Source organism: Copidosoma floridanum, unplaced genomic scaffold, assembly GCF_036245765.1.
Source record: "Copidosoma floridanum isolate Cflo_tuat_1 unplaced genomic scaffold, Cflo_Japanese_pri ptg000006l, whole genome shotgun sequence".
Lineage (NCBI taxonomy): Eukaryota > Metazoa > Arthropoda > Insecta > Hymenoptera > Encyrtidae > Copidosoma > Copidosoma floridanum.
This window is the reverse complement of record NW_028321883.1, coordinates 1,528,168-1,543,705: the sequence shown is the minus strand read 5'-3', so window position 1 is coordinate 1,543,705 and position 15,538 is coordinate 1,528,168. Positions and strand designations below refer to the sequence as shown.

At 35.9% G+C, this 15,538-nt stretch overlaps 1 protein-coding gene across 5 annotated transcripts in view; it reads left to right on the top strand.

The window, feature by feature from the left end:
- The window catches only part of Nuak1 (Nuak family kinase 1), a 687,224-nt gene that overhangs the window by 299,420 nt on the left and 372,266 nt on the right, over nt 1-15,538 (top strand). For all 5 annotated transcript variants that reach the window (XM_089598605.1, XM_089598604.1, XM_089598607.1 and 2 more), the window contains one exon: nt 4,266-4,465. In XM_089598605.1, coding sequence (XP_089454731.1) covers nt 4,266-4,465 — 200 coding nt within the window. The remainder of the gene's footprint in view (nt 1-4,265; nt 4,466-15,538) is intronic.

Below are 15,538 nucleotides of genomic sequence, written 5' to 3'. Positions count from 1 at the left end.
GTATGACATAAGAAGTTATGAAATACGTAGTTATGAAATACGTTTACTTTACTCATACAAACGATCAATATTACCTAAATACATCGTAATTTAAGAAAAAAGGTTAAACAAATTTCAACTATGCTAATGACATACCAGTCAATTCGCCAAAGAAAAATTTAATTGTTTAATGGGACTGTGATTTCTGTGTACTCTTAATTAAAATGATACAATTTTTACAAAGTAGTACAATAAGGAGCAAAGACATATTCAAATACTTGGAAAATTTTATGGTCAGTATAATACTACGACGTACAGGGGCCAAACATTCTAGCAACGATAAAGTACGATAGTACTGAAAAAACTTACAAAAGTGGCCAATCTACTTTATTTTTCACACGAATCTTATTTACGCTAACTCTTTGAAGGAACTTACAGATTCGTCATCAACCCATGAATTACCAAAATAAACTGATTTGTTGTACGAACCGCCACGACGCCGCTGCACTAGCTTTCCGAAGAACGTTTGCCATCACGTGGCTGGCTCGTGGATCTCCAAAATAAACTCATCGATCGTGCAATCCACCTCTTTGTGGTAGCTCACTTGTCTCTAAACAAGATATCGAGACTCTACAAAAAAATTTTGATGTTTTTGTTTGCAGTTTAATATTACATTTCATCTGTATTGATGCTTAAAAAGTTTGATCAACAGTACAATAACATGGCAAACAGGGATCAAACGTTTTAGTAATGAGTTAAACGGTAGAGAAAGTGCGTAGTAGTAGCACACCATAAAAACTATAGCTCCGTATCAGCTACTACGTTTCAGAACATACACCGCCCCGATTACTTGAATGCACATAACCATGCGTTGCATTCATTCACATTTTGTGAGAGTGATTTCAGCCCACAGTGAGCACATGCCTTGACAAGTAAAACATAGTATGTGTCATACGTAGCATTGCCTCTCAACCAGGCATATACGATAGAGTTATGGCTGCTACTATGGTCCAAAGTTTTTTTCACTGAAGCGGCAAATCGCTTCATGAGCAATGTATGGATTTTTAAAGTAAACTGAATGGTCATACAATTTGTACTACCGCTACGCTTTTGCGTTAGTTTTCCAAAACCGCTCACATCCACGTGAGCAGCACGTGGATTGTAGAGACAAAATAATCAATTAGGTGATCTGCCTCTTTGTAATAACTTGCCAAAAATGCGGGAACTTTATTGCAGACGTTATTTTTAATATTCGATTAACTTGTGTCAGCACATTCTTAATAGTGTCACGACTAATATTTTGTTTTTAACTTCAGCATAAATCAGACAAACTTTGTTTTAATCGTAATTGCATATCTAATTTGAAAAACAAGACTGAAAATAAATTTAGACCACCTATTTACTTTCACAAACTCAAAGTGTCATGTTGCATGACAGTATCAATCAGAGGAAAAAAAGATGATATTTTTGCATAGATATGTGAGTTTGCTTATAAGATGCAAGATATTAAATGCGAGTGTACACATAAATACAGTGAGAGAGATACTGATTTATAAGTGCGTAGTGATGATTTAGGATGAGTTTCGCAAATTAATCATTTATTTAATCGAAGATAAACAACTTAACAGAAAAAGAAAGGCTTGACTTACAGAAATGATAAAAAAAGTTGTATTGGTTGTCCAGGAGAGAAAAAAGATCCATACAACTACATAAACGTTTAATATCTACTTGGTAATGAATAAACATTTCATATTCCATGGTAGGATCGAAAACGTTTGCCTTATCATATAAAAAATTTTTATTCTACATACATACGTGTACGACATAAAAAATTATAAAACAAACACAGTGACACTTATAAAATATTTTAGCTTTACTCATACCAATCGTTAATATTACTTATATAAATCATAATTTAAAAAAGAAGAGTTCAAGTAGATGGTGTGTTTACACTGAGATTTTATTACACTTCTACCTGTCAATCGCTCTAACTGTGCTGATGACAAGATGATTGTACAAAGCACTGAATAGGAGAACTATTGTGTCTTTCTCAGTGTATAAAAAAAGGAACAACTGTTTTTTTTGAAAACCAGACTTTTTTTCAATGGACAATTGTCCCAACTAACTTCTATACCGATAATCGAGAGTTGATTGACAAGAATAAAGAGATAAAATACTATCAAAAATGGTAACAGATCAAGTCAATTTATAATAGTGTCATAGCTGTACCCTAGTTTTTCAACTTTCCAACATAGTACTACTACGCTACCAGATTAATGCACAGATTTTTTTATCAAATATTACGATTTTTGGAAGTTTCCAAAAAAAATGTTAAGTCTGAAACAGAAAAAAATTTCCAAGTCCAAATTTTTCAAAAGTTGTCGGAAATTGATAAAGAATGTTGATAACGTGAAAAAATTGAAGCATAAAATTTTATTTCTCTGGTGAAATTTTGAGATAAGAAAGCACCTAAGATCTCACCTGAGAAATTGTAGTAGGCAATGATTTAAAGGTTAGCGTTCTGACCAAATATCAACATTTTATCCAATTATGAAATGAGATACTTTACAACATAACTTATTTTATGCTTTATAGACTCACTTTATTGCAAACACTAGCATCAGCTATAAAAATTATTAAACTACACCGTCCCTTGCATGGTGGATTGCATGGCCAAATTGATGTAGCAGTACAAAGCATATAATTTGAAATGATAAATCACACACTATATGCTGCATGTAAGACACCAAAACTATTGGATTTTTTCTATTTATTAATAGAATTTCATTAATTTTTACTAAGAGTCGTACTAAAAATTCAGAGCTCTTAAGACCTGGTGAGCTATCGCTATTAAAGGTAAGAGACGCATATGTAGTTTTATAGCAACTAAATCCTTCATCAAAGTCCTGTTACGTCAAGATTTAGAGTAATCCTAATTTTTAAAAAGTGGCAATGTTACATCTTTAATAGTTATCCACACCATAATATTTTTGTGTAAGTTTCACATAACTCCCGCATAGTATTGCTTTTTCCTACAAAACGAATCTTAAACACTTTGAATATGATGATCCCTAAAGTTTTATTATTTAACCCTTAACTTTCATGAAGTTTTAATGTCATTGTATTAAAACTTCTATAACTCAGAGGTGAATAATCATATCTGGATTATTGACAATGGATATTCTAGAAAAATAGCTATACTATACGCTGGTACTAGAAAGTAGATACAATGAACAAAGTGGTACTAGAAAGTAGATACAATAAGCAAAGTTTGAGATGCGATATAACCTCAGAAATATGTAAAAATAAATAAAAAACTAATACTATGGTTCTTGTTTAAAACATAATTTTCCTACCTCGGGCGTTTTTGACAGGCTGATGTGCCCTCGATAGGAAAAATAGCATTCGCCACATAAGCGCCATCGCTCTGTGGCTACCTTGCATCCGTCGAGCCCTGCTTCGCAAGTCCCTTGGGCCGCAAAACAGCCCCGGAGACGATGGCACTTATCCGACGAAAACTACTATTTTCCGCCCTCGGGTAGTTTTGGGAGGCTGGTACTTCCTCGGGCAAAAAAGCAGTTTTCCGATACTCGTTCGAAAAGTCTTCTTTACGAACCTCGTTACGGACCTTGCCTTCGGCTCGGGCCGCAAACCTCTCGGTTCGCAAACAAAGACTTTTCAAACTCGTAGGAATACTACTATTTCTACCATGGGCCCTAAGTGCAACTGCCGCTTTGCACCCCCGGGTCATACTTTGTGCCCTTGTAATCACTTTGGGCTGGAGGGCAAAAAAGTTTTTTGCGCCCTCCGTGCCCAAAGTACTTTTCTGCCCTACGGCCCAAAATGATTTACTGGGTGCAAAGTGTGCCCACGGGCGCAAAGTTGCACTTTGCGCCCTAGGAAAAAAAAACGTTATACGCGACTCGGGCACCAACCTACAAGAAGCGCATCCTTTGGGCGTCCATGTTTGTACTTTGTGCCCTAGTGACGTAATGTACCATTTGATGACGCAAGCTAGAAATGTTGAATCTTTTCAAGTTGCTTAAAAAAGTGATTCAGATATTTTGCAAACACTAGTGCTGTTATCATTCACGTACTGCTAAATGATTTAAAAAAAAACAACATCGTTCCTTATTGAAATACGATTTTTATTTGTAATAGCTTATGTTATTTGACAAATATTAATTCCATCACTTGTATATTTAGTAAATATTGATTTTAAGTTTGAAAATAAAAGAATAACTGAAGTCTTTTCAAGAGTGACTAATGTTTTTTTATGTTTTAAGGTTTGACATAATTAAAAAACTTGGTCAAGGTACTTATGGTAAGGTTCAGTTGGGAATAAACAAGGAAACAGGACAAGAAGTCGCCATTAAAACCATTAAAAAATGTAAAATTGAAACAGAAGCCGATTTAATCCGCATCCGAAGAGAGATACAAATTATGTCCAGCGTAGAACATCCAAATATTATTCACATTTACGAAGGTACGTATGAAACTTAAGAGCAATCACAAAAGAAAATAATGCTTTAATTAAGGAACTTTTATTATGAAATACATATAGAGCTACACTTACTTTTCATGCCTCTATTACTATTTCTCATTAATATTTTGTATAACACATAATGTATTACAAATTTTACAAGCATGAGATGGTGCTGATCATTTTCGAAATGAATCAAGACTTTAAAATGTCTTCACTTCATATTTTCTATTTTTATTTAACTGCAGCTCCCAAGCTTCATGATCACGTAACATATAATATACTTCTTTTAAAACAAGGTATCGTCACAAAATATAAACTACGTGTGCAACCTCGAACATTTTTATAAAACACTCATGTTACAAATCAATTCGCACAAGTACACCAAAGAATGTAATTAATCAACAACTTCAACGTTTTTTACTGCGTATGTCCACCAGAAATGTCATACACAATTTTGACAGAAAATTAAACTTAATGTAAAATCTGAGAGATCAGCAGTTTTAACCATCAATTACTGTCAAATTGTTTTATCACGACTGTACACGTACCAATTAAAATTAATTAGGTTAGGCTCCGATTGATGGTTTGGATCTCCAACCTAACGCGTCCTCTTTAAGAGAGTTGCAAGAACGACTACTGGCCAATTTAAAATTTAGTGCTTTCAATAATAATAAAAGTGCCACTTACAACACGACTCGAGGAGCTCACTGGTCGCTTTGGTAATTAATATTGTTCATTTATAAATTTAAGTATCGCTGGCGAGTGTCTTTGCGCTGTTGTTGCGAGTTTTCCTTTAATTAGACTAGCAGATTTTGCTGTGCGAGAGGTAGGGGTCACACTTCCACAAGGAGTGCATATTTAATACACTTGTGCGAATGTGTCTGTTCCCCCTTCCCGCGTATTGTATTAAACATTTGATGAGGCTTGCCGCGAGTAGGTCTGGCCCGGACAGACAAGTAAGCGCTTCAGGTTGTGTGGTGTTTGGCAACTGTGTTATTAAATCTATTAAATTATTTGACCAAACGGCTAGTAAGCCCTTTAGGTTCGGTGGTAATTGGCGAATGTGTTATCTTATTGATTGTATTGATTTTACGGAGCAACCGGTAAGCTTTTCATTTGTGTGTTGTTTAGCGTTTGTGTTAAATTATTTATTTAATTAATAAACGAAACAGCCTGCAAGCAATTCAAGTTGTATGGTAATTAGCAATTGTGTTATTTTATTTAGTTAATTAACTAACTAAATGGCCAGTAAGCGCTCTGAATTAAGTATTTATTAGTCCTTGTAATATTTTTTTTTATTATCCTAATGAACAAAGCGATCAGTAAGCGCTTCAGGTTGTGTGGTCATTGGCGTTTTTGTTATTTTATTTAGCTTATTAAAAAACCAAACGGCCATTACGCACTCAGGGTTGTGTGGTGATTGACGCTTGTGTTGTATTATTTATTGTATTGATTAACAAAGCGACCAGTGAGCGCTCCTGGTTGTGTGGTCGTAAGGGCTTGTGTTATTTTATTTATTATATAAATTAACAAAGCGACCAGTACACGCCCAAGGTTTTGTGGCAATCGTGTTATTTTATTCATTGATTTATTTAACCAATTGTCCAGTAAGCCCTTCGGATTGTGTGGTGATTGGCACTTGTGTTATCTCATTTATCATATTAATTAATGAAGTGACCAGTAAGCTCTTCGTGTAATGTCGTAATTGGCGCTTAAGTTATTCTAATTATTATACTGATTAACTAAGCGACCAGTAAGTGCTCTAGGTTGTGTGCTGTTTGGCAATTGTGTTATTTCATTTATTGAGTTATTTAATTAATTGACCAGTAATCGCTCCAGGTTGTGTTGTGATAGGTGCTTGTGTTATTTTATTTCGTTAATTAAGAAAACCAAACGGCCAGTAAGCACTCTGGGTTGTTTGTCGAATGACGTTTGTTTTATATTATTTATTATATTAGTTAACAAAATAATCAACAAGTGTTTTCGGTTGTGTAGTGATTGGTGCTTCTGTAATTGTATTCATTATCTTGATTAACGAAGCAGCCTGAATGTGCTCTGGGTTGTAAGGTGATTTACGCTTGTGCTATTTATTTTTTTTGATTGATAAAACAAACAGCTAGTGAGCGCTCCGGGTTGTGTGGTGATTGGCGCTTGTGTCATTTTTTTTATAATATTCATTAACAAAGTGACCAGTAAGCGCTCTGAGTTGTGTGGTGTTTGGCGATCGTGTTATTTTTTTTATTTATCTATTTAACCAAACGGCCAGTAAGCACTTTGGGTTGGGTTGTAATTGGCGCTTGTGTTATAATATTCAGTTAATTAAGAAACATAACGGCCAGTAAGCGCTTAAGGTTGTGTAGTTAATGGTGCTTCTGTTATTATATTCATTATCTTGATTAACAAAGCGACCAGAATGTGCTCTGGGTTATGAGGTGATTGGTGCTTGTGTTATTTTATTTAATATTCTAATTAAAAAAGCAGCCAGGAAGCCCGCTAGTTTAAATAGTAATTGGCGTATGTGTTATTTTATTTTTTATATTAATTATCAAAGCAACAATTTAGCGCTTTGGGTGGTGTAGTGATTGGCACTTATGTTATTTTATTTATTACTCTTATAAACAAAGCGACTAGTAAGCTCCTGGGTTGTGTGGTAATTGGTGCTTGTCTTATTTTGTTTTTTTGATTCATAAACCAAATGGCTAGTAAGCGCTCCAGGTTGTGTAGTGATTGGCGGTTGTGTCATTTTTTTAAAAATATTCATCAACGAAGGGACAAGTGAGCTTTCCAAGTTGTGTAGTCATTAGCGCTAACGTTATTTTATTCATCATATTGAGTAACAGAGCAACCAGTAATCGCTGCAGGTTGTGTGGTGTTCGGAAACTTTGTTATTTTATTTATTTGATTTATTTATAAAATGGCTAGTAAGCCCTTTAGGTCGTGTGGTGATTGGTGCTAGTGTTATTCTAATTATTATACTGAATAACAAAGCATTTAGTAAGCGCTCCTGGTTGAATTGTGATTGGCGATTGTGTTATCTTATTTATTATAATAATTTACGAAGCGACCAGTATGCGCTTTGAGTCACGTGGTCATTGGCGCTAGTGTTATTTTGATTATTATACTTAATAACAAAGTGACTAGCGAGCACTTCTGGTTGTGTTGTAATTGGAACTTGTATTACTTAATTCATTATATTCATAAACCAAATGGCTACTAAGCGCTGCTGGCTTTGTGCCGATTGGCGATTGTGTTATTTTTTTTATTATACTAATTATCAAAGCAACCAGTAAGCGCTGTAATTTGTATATTGTTCAGCGTTTGTGTTAATTTAATTATCTAAATAATAAAAAAAACAGCCAGTAAGCAATCCAAGTTGTGTAGTAATTAGGAATTGTATTATTTTATTTATTAAATAAACTAACTAAGCGGCCAGTAAGTGCTCTAGGTTAAAGGGGTCATTACTGTTAGGTAACGACTTGCGTAAATTAATAAATTTTTATTTTTATTCTATTTTATCCTGTTATATTTCATTCCCAATGATAAAATTTTAAGACTCTTTACAGAGTCATACTCAATGAGAGTCGTTGCCTAACAAAGCTGACTGTGAACTTCGTGGCTCTTGGAAGTGTCAAGTGACAACCGAAGCGAGCCATGAAGCCTAAACACATGAAGTCAGCAAGTACCGGCCCCATAGCAAGTAAGACAAAGAAGTTTTAACTAAAACTTCGTGCAAGGTGCATTTCTTTGCGCTGCGTTTTAGTTAGTAGCCCGCTGCCGCTCATCAAGTGCAGACGTAATAACTAATTTTATAAGATTAACCAGACGTTCCATCTATTTTTTTTTTTCTGTTTTCTTTTATATGTATACTAGCAACATAAAATAACGTGACATAAAAGTAATTGGAAAAGGAATTTAAAATATTATAAAATAATAAATAACAAATAAAAAAATATTAAAATAAATTATTATAAATCGACGGAAAGAGAAAGTGCAGGTCATCCGAATTAATAATTAGCGGAAAGAAAGGTAAGTTGATCTGGATATTATGTTCAACACTCTACTTCTTCCTTCCTTTTAATTTTTCTTAAACAAACAAATAGTTAGACTATCTGCTGTTCCGCAGCCTGTGAAGGAGCGTAAGACTATAGTCCACAGTTTTTAGTTTTTGATTTGAAGCTGAAAACAAATTTAAATGACATTAAACATTCTTTAACAGTTAGTGCTTGTGTTAATTTATTTATTATATCGATTAACAAAGTGACCAGTTAGCGCTCTGAGTTGTGTGGTGATTGGCGATTGTGTTATTTTGTTTAGTTAATTGTAAAACCAAACGGCCAGTAAGCGCTTCGGGTTGTGTGGTGATTGGCGCTTGCATTATTCTATTTATTATATTAATTAAGTAAGCGACTTGTAAGCGCTCTGGGTTAAGTGGTGATTAAAGCTTGTTACTTTATTAATTATATTAATTAAAAAAGCAATTAGTAAGCACTAAGGTTTGGATCGTTATTGGCGCATGTGTTATTTTATTTATTATATTAATTGACAAAAAGACTAGTAAGCACTTTACAATGTGTAGTTATCTGCGGTTATATTATTTAATAGATTATATTCATTGATAAAGTGACCAGTGAGCTCTCCGAGTTGTGTGGTGAAACGCTTGTGTTATCTATTTTATTATACAAATCAACAAAGCAACCAGTAAGCGCTCTGGATTTTGTGGTAATTGGCCCTTGCGTTATTTTATTTGTTATATTTTTTAAAGGAAAGACCAGTGAGCGCCCTAGGTTGTGTGTTAATTTGCGCTTCTGTTATTTAATTTTTTTTAATAATAAACGAAGCGCCTAGTTAGCGCTCCGGGTCTTGTGGTGATTGGCACTTATGTTAATTTATTTATTATATTGATTAACAAAGCGACCAGTAAGCGCTCCGGGTCGTGTGGTGTTTGGCAATTGTGTTATCTTATTTATTTAATTATTTAACCAAATTGCGAGTAAGCACCTTGGGTTGTGTGGTGAATGGCGCCTGTGTTATTTCAATTATTATATTAATTAACGAAGCGACTAAGTAAGCGCTTTAGATTTAATGATCATTGGCACATGCGTTAATCTATTTATTACATTAATTAACAAAGCCACCAGTAAGTACTCAAGGTTGTATGGTAATTGGCGCTTGAGTCTCTTTATTTATCATACTTATAAACAAAGTGACCAGTAAGCGCCCTCAGTTGTGTGTTAATTGGCGCTTCTGTTATTTAATTTTTTTTAATAATAATTGAAGCGCCTAGTTAGCGCTCTGGGTCTTGTGGTGATTGGCACTTGTGTTAATTTATTTATTATATTAATTAATAAAGCAGCCACTAAGTGATTTAGGTTAAATGATGATTGTCGCACATGTTATTCTATTTATTATATTAATTAACAAAACGACCAGTAAGTGACCCAGGTTGTGTAGTGATTGGCACTTGTGTTATTTCATTTATTACTTTTATAATCAATGTGACTAGTTAGCGCCTTGGGTTGTACGGTGATTGGAGCTTACGTAATTTTATTTATATTATTAACTATCAATGTGACTAGTAAGCGATGAGGGTTGTGTGGTGATTGGCGCTTGTGTTATTCAATTTATCGTATTGGTTAGCAAAGTGACAAGTAAGCACTTCGAGTTGTGTTGTATTTGTCGGTTCTGTTATTTTATCTATTATACTGATTAACAGAGTAACTAGTAAGCGCTTCTGGTTGTGTTGTAATTGGCTCTTATGTTATTATATTAATTAAATTAATTAACAAAGCGACCAGTAAGCATTCCGTTTTGTGAGTTGTTAAGGGCTTGTGGTTATTTATTCATTTAATTAATAAACGAAACGACTAGTAAGCTATTCGAGTTGTGTGGTAATAAGCAATTGTGTTATTTTATTTATTTAATGAACTAAGTAAACGTTCAGTAAGCACTCAGGGTTGTGTGGTCATCTGCGCTTGTGTTATTTTATTTATTATATTGATTAACAAAGCGACCAGTAAGCGCTCCGGGTTGTGTGGTGTTTGGCAATTGTGTTATCTTATTTATTTAATTATTTAAACAAATGGCGAGTTAGCACTTTGGGTTGCGTGGTAAATGGTGCCTGTGTTATTTCATTCATTATATTAATTAACGAAGCGACCAGTAAGAGCTTTAGATTTAATGATCATTAGCACATGTATTATTTTATTTCTTATATTAATTAACAAAGCCACCAGTAAGCGGCCCAGGTTGTGTAGTGATTGGCGCTTGGGTTACTTTGTTCATTTTATTAATATTTAGAGCAACTATTAAGCACTTTGGATTGTGTGGTAATTAGCGCTCGTGTTATTGTATTTATAATATCAATTAACAAAGCGACTATTAAGCGCTCTGGATTGTGGGGTGATTGGCACACGTGTTATTATATTTATCATAATAATTAACAAAGCAACCAATAAGCACTCAAAGTTGTGTGGTTATTGGCGCTTGTGTCTCTTTATTTATCATACTTATAAACAAAGTGACCAGTAAGTACTCTGGGTTTCACGGTAATTGGCACATGTGTTATATTATTTATCTTATTAATTAAGAAAGTAACCAGAAAGCACTCAGGGTTGTGTGGTCATTAGCGCTTGTGTTATTTTATTTATTATATACATTAACAAAGTGACCAGTAAGCAATCCAGGTTGTGTGGTGTTTGGCAATTACGTTGTATTGTTTATTTGATTATATAACTTAACGGCTAGTTAGCGCTTCGGGTTGGATGACGATTGGTGCTTGTGATATCTTATAAATTCACTTAATTAACAAAGTAACCAGTAAGCACTTTTCATTGCATGGTGATTGGCGCTTGTGTTATTTTAACTATCATACTAAATAACAAAGCTACTAGTGAGCGCTTCAGGTTGTGTAGTGATGGGCGCTTGTGTTATTTTATTTTTAAAATAATTAAACCAAATGGTTAGTAAGGGTACGTGGCTGGGTGCTGATGGGCGATTGTGTTATTGTATTCATTATATCAATTAACAAAGCGACTTGTAAGCACTCCGGTTCGTGTAGTGATTGGCGCTTGTATTTTTTTATTTGTTATATTAATTAAGAAAGCGACTAGTAAGCACTCTGGGTTAAGTGGTGATTGGCGCACGTGTTATTCAATTTATCATATTAATTAAGAAAGCTACTAGTAAGCGCTCTGGGCCAAATGGTGATTGGCGCATGTGTTGTTTTATCTATCATATTAATCAACAAAGCGACCAGTAAGTGCCCCTGTTCGTATTAAAATTGGCGTTTGCGTTATTTTATTTATTATACGAATTAACAAAGCTACAAGTAAACGACCCAGAATGTGTGGTGATTAGCACTTGTGTTATTTGTTTTATCCAATTAATTAACCAAATGGCCAGTAAGCGCTCCGGGTTGTATGACGATATTTCCTTGTCTTATTTTATTTATTATATTTATACATAAAGTGGTTAGTAAGCACTTCAGGTTGTATGGTGATCGGCGCTTGTGTTATCATATTTATTGTATTTATTAACAAAGCGACCAGTAAGCACTTTGGGTTGTGTGATAATTGGCACTTGTGTTATTTTAATTATCCTAATAATTAACAAAATGACCAGTAAGTGCTCCAGGTTGTGTTGTGAGTGGCGCTTGTGTTATGTTATTTATTATACTTATTAACGATTTGACCAGTAAGCGCTTTGGGTTGTGTAGTAATTTGATCAGAGTGGGACTCAAGAACGGACAGAGGTGCAGATCCAATCAAAAAATGACCCAGAATCAATGCCACACTATCCTTACTCTGCGAGTTTGAAGGGCACAAAGGCCGAGAGTTCAGACAGGCCTTAATCTGTGCTACCAAAGTCGTAAATTCCTTGAAAGTAAGTGAATTCTCACCCACTACCCTGGGAAAATGGTACTTAAGGAATTGAATGGCTGCATCTCACGGACCGCTAAAGTAAGGTGCTCTGGGTGGAACGAATTTCCATACGATCCCTTGCTTAGCCAGTCGAGCCACAACAACATTTGATTCCTTGAACGCTCCATTAAAACTGCTCTTAATTTCTCGTGAAGCGCCTTAAAATGTGGTACCATTATCAGAGAAAACCCTAATACAAACACCTCTACAAGCAGTAAACCGATAAAACGCTGCAAGAAATGCCTCAGAAGAAAGATCCAACACTATCTTGATGTATCCAGCTCTCACAGTCATGCATACAAAGATCGCCACGTATCCCTTGACCATTTTGGCCCCGTGACCCTTAGACAAGAGAGTGGGAAAAGGTCCAGCAAAATTAACTTCTGTAAAGGCAAACGCTTGAGTTCCATTTAATTGATAGGAAGACAAAATACCCATTTTTTGTTCAACTACCTTAACAGCATGAGGCGTACAAATCACACACTTCCTATAAGCACACCTGATCAGCTCGTTACCATGGACAATCAAACAAAAACGACCTAGATAACTTTGCATGAGCGCAACCCCACCGACCATGGTAATCAAGTGTGAATACTCAACTAAGCGTCGAACCAATGGCTCATCAGCCGGCAATATATTAGGATGCTTTTCTTCAAAAGTCAATACAGAATTTTGGAGCCTTCCACCAACCCTCAGCACTCCGTCTTTATCAAGAAAGGGCGCCAAGCGCAACAAACGCGAGATCATTGATAACGAGCGCTTTTTCTGCAAATGGTCAATCTCACGAGCAAAATGATGGCTCTAAGTCTATAAAAGTAGACACATGCTGCCCACCAAGCCCAGGTTCACGAAGCAACAGTACTCACATTTGCACTCAATACTCGCAGCCCAAGTCACCACCGAAACATAACCACTAGCACTCTCAAAATCTTTGAATACTTTGATATTTTCCTCAACTTACTAAATGTTTCAGATTCTACTTCACCTAAACTCCTTCTACCTAGTTAGCCACAAGAGATGCCATGGCCTGGGAACCCTTTATGGATGCCGCCGACAGAGATGGAAGAATATCATCACCTAGCCACGCAGGGCCATGCCACCATAATTCACTGAGAGCTAGGCGCAATGGTTGGCAACAAAAACAGGCCAACGCGCCGGATGACTCTTCAACCATTCCAACACAACCTGGGAGTCGCTCCAAAAGGAAATACTTTTTGGCTTCGTTTTAAACTACCCAATAATAAAATCTGTCAAACGAGTAAGAAGAACAGCCCCACAGAGCTCCAATCGTAGAAGCAACTGAGTTTGAACTGGAGCCACTTTGGACTTAGCCATCAACAAAGTAAATTTTTCATCAGAAGTTACACAATAAACTGCGGCAGCGTATGCTCTTTGAGAGGCATCGCAAAATCCATGGAGACTCCAGTGTTCAGTCGATATGACTCACACTGCACGAACAATTTTAATATCACTTAACTGATTCAATGAATCACGAAATGACAACCAACGCCATTCTAAGTCAGCTGGAAGAGCTACATCCCAATTTAATTTTTTAATCCACATATCTTGCATTAATATTTTTGACACGACAATTATAGGAGCTAAGAAACCCAGAGGATCAAATAAGCGTGCGTTCTCCGATGAAACAAGCCTTTTCGTGATCTTAACAGAAAGAGTAGGAAGATTAATCTTAAAACGAAATTCATCTTCATTTGGACTCCACTTCAATCCTAAAGCTGAAAAAATCTCATCGATACCTACAGAAACCTCCCCTTCTGATAAGCCCTCGATTCCTCTCAATAGTTCAACTGTTTTCGACGCCCATTTACCGAGCTGCATACTAGCACCAGCCAACAACAAAACCAACTGATCATGCCGAAGAGTTGCCTCCCCCAAAGTATCAGCACCCGCAAATATATCATCCACATACACCTGTGACTAAAGAATAGCAGCCGCCTCAGGATGGGTTGATTTACCCTCCTCAGACAACTGAAACAAGGTACGAATCGCTAAAAATGGAGCAGGAGCAGTACCATAAGTCACCGTTGACAATTGATACTTTTGTATGGATTTGGACCTGTTGGAACGCCAAAGGATATACTGCCATCTCCGATCCTCAGGATGTACGAGAATTTGATGAAACATTTTTACTATGTCTGCGGTAAAAACAGACCTAAAAAAACGCCAACGAGTAATCATTACCGCTATCTCCACCTGCAATTTTGGTCCGGAATGGAGAAGACTATTAAGCGATAAACCATAAGAACACTTTCGCAATGCATTGAACATTACGCGTAATTTCTTTAAAATATCATTTTTATAAACTGCATGATAAGGTAAATAACACAAAGCCGCGCTCTTTTCCGACTGTGGTGCGCTCCTCATGTGATCCAATTCTTGGTACTCGCACATGAAACTATCATAAGCTTCTTGTAATTCGGATGATCCTTGTCAACGTTTCTCCGAACAAAGCAAACACGCTAAAGCTATCTCCTTCGAACCTCTCAACGAAGCATTAGAGCGAAATGGAAGTCGAACTATGAATCGACCCGACTGATCGCGTTTGGTGGTTTGCTGAAAGAACTCGTTTCAATATTTATCATCCCTTGGCAAAACTTAAGTATCGGGCACCTCTTCGATCTGACGATAATGTCATCGTCGGGTAGGAACACACGTAAGAACATATATACAACTATGAAGGAAAAATGAACTTTAACAAATGGGACAGTCTGTAATAGGCAAGCATCACGAACCAATCTCCCCTTCTTAGATTTCCAAAACTATTAAGCTCTGAAAAAAAGGGGCCTAGGACACCAACGTCTTGGGCGTAATACGAGTAGATGTTAGGAAAGAGCTCTACAACAAACTCAAACGCTTTAAGCGTTATACCTTTCCTCCCGATCAGTCTGATGCTAAAATAACAGGCTGGAGAAGATCACCCTGTGGTATAGAGGCAGTCACGTGTGCTGGAAACTTCAGCCAAGAAAGACTTTACTTAAAAAGCTTACTAGTCTTTTTAGGGCATCGCACATCAAACTACAGTGCCAACAAACATATTAAAACTTAACGAAGTTGACAAAAAACAGACTTTAGGGCTCATGAAAGTCTTAACCATACCTATATTCGCAACAGGGCAAATTAAAAAGAAAACTTC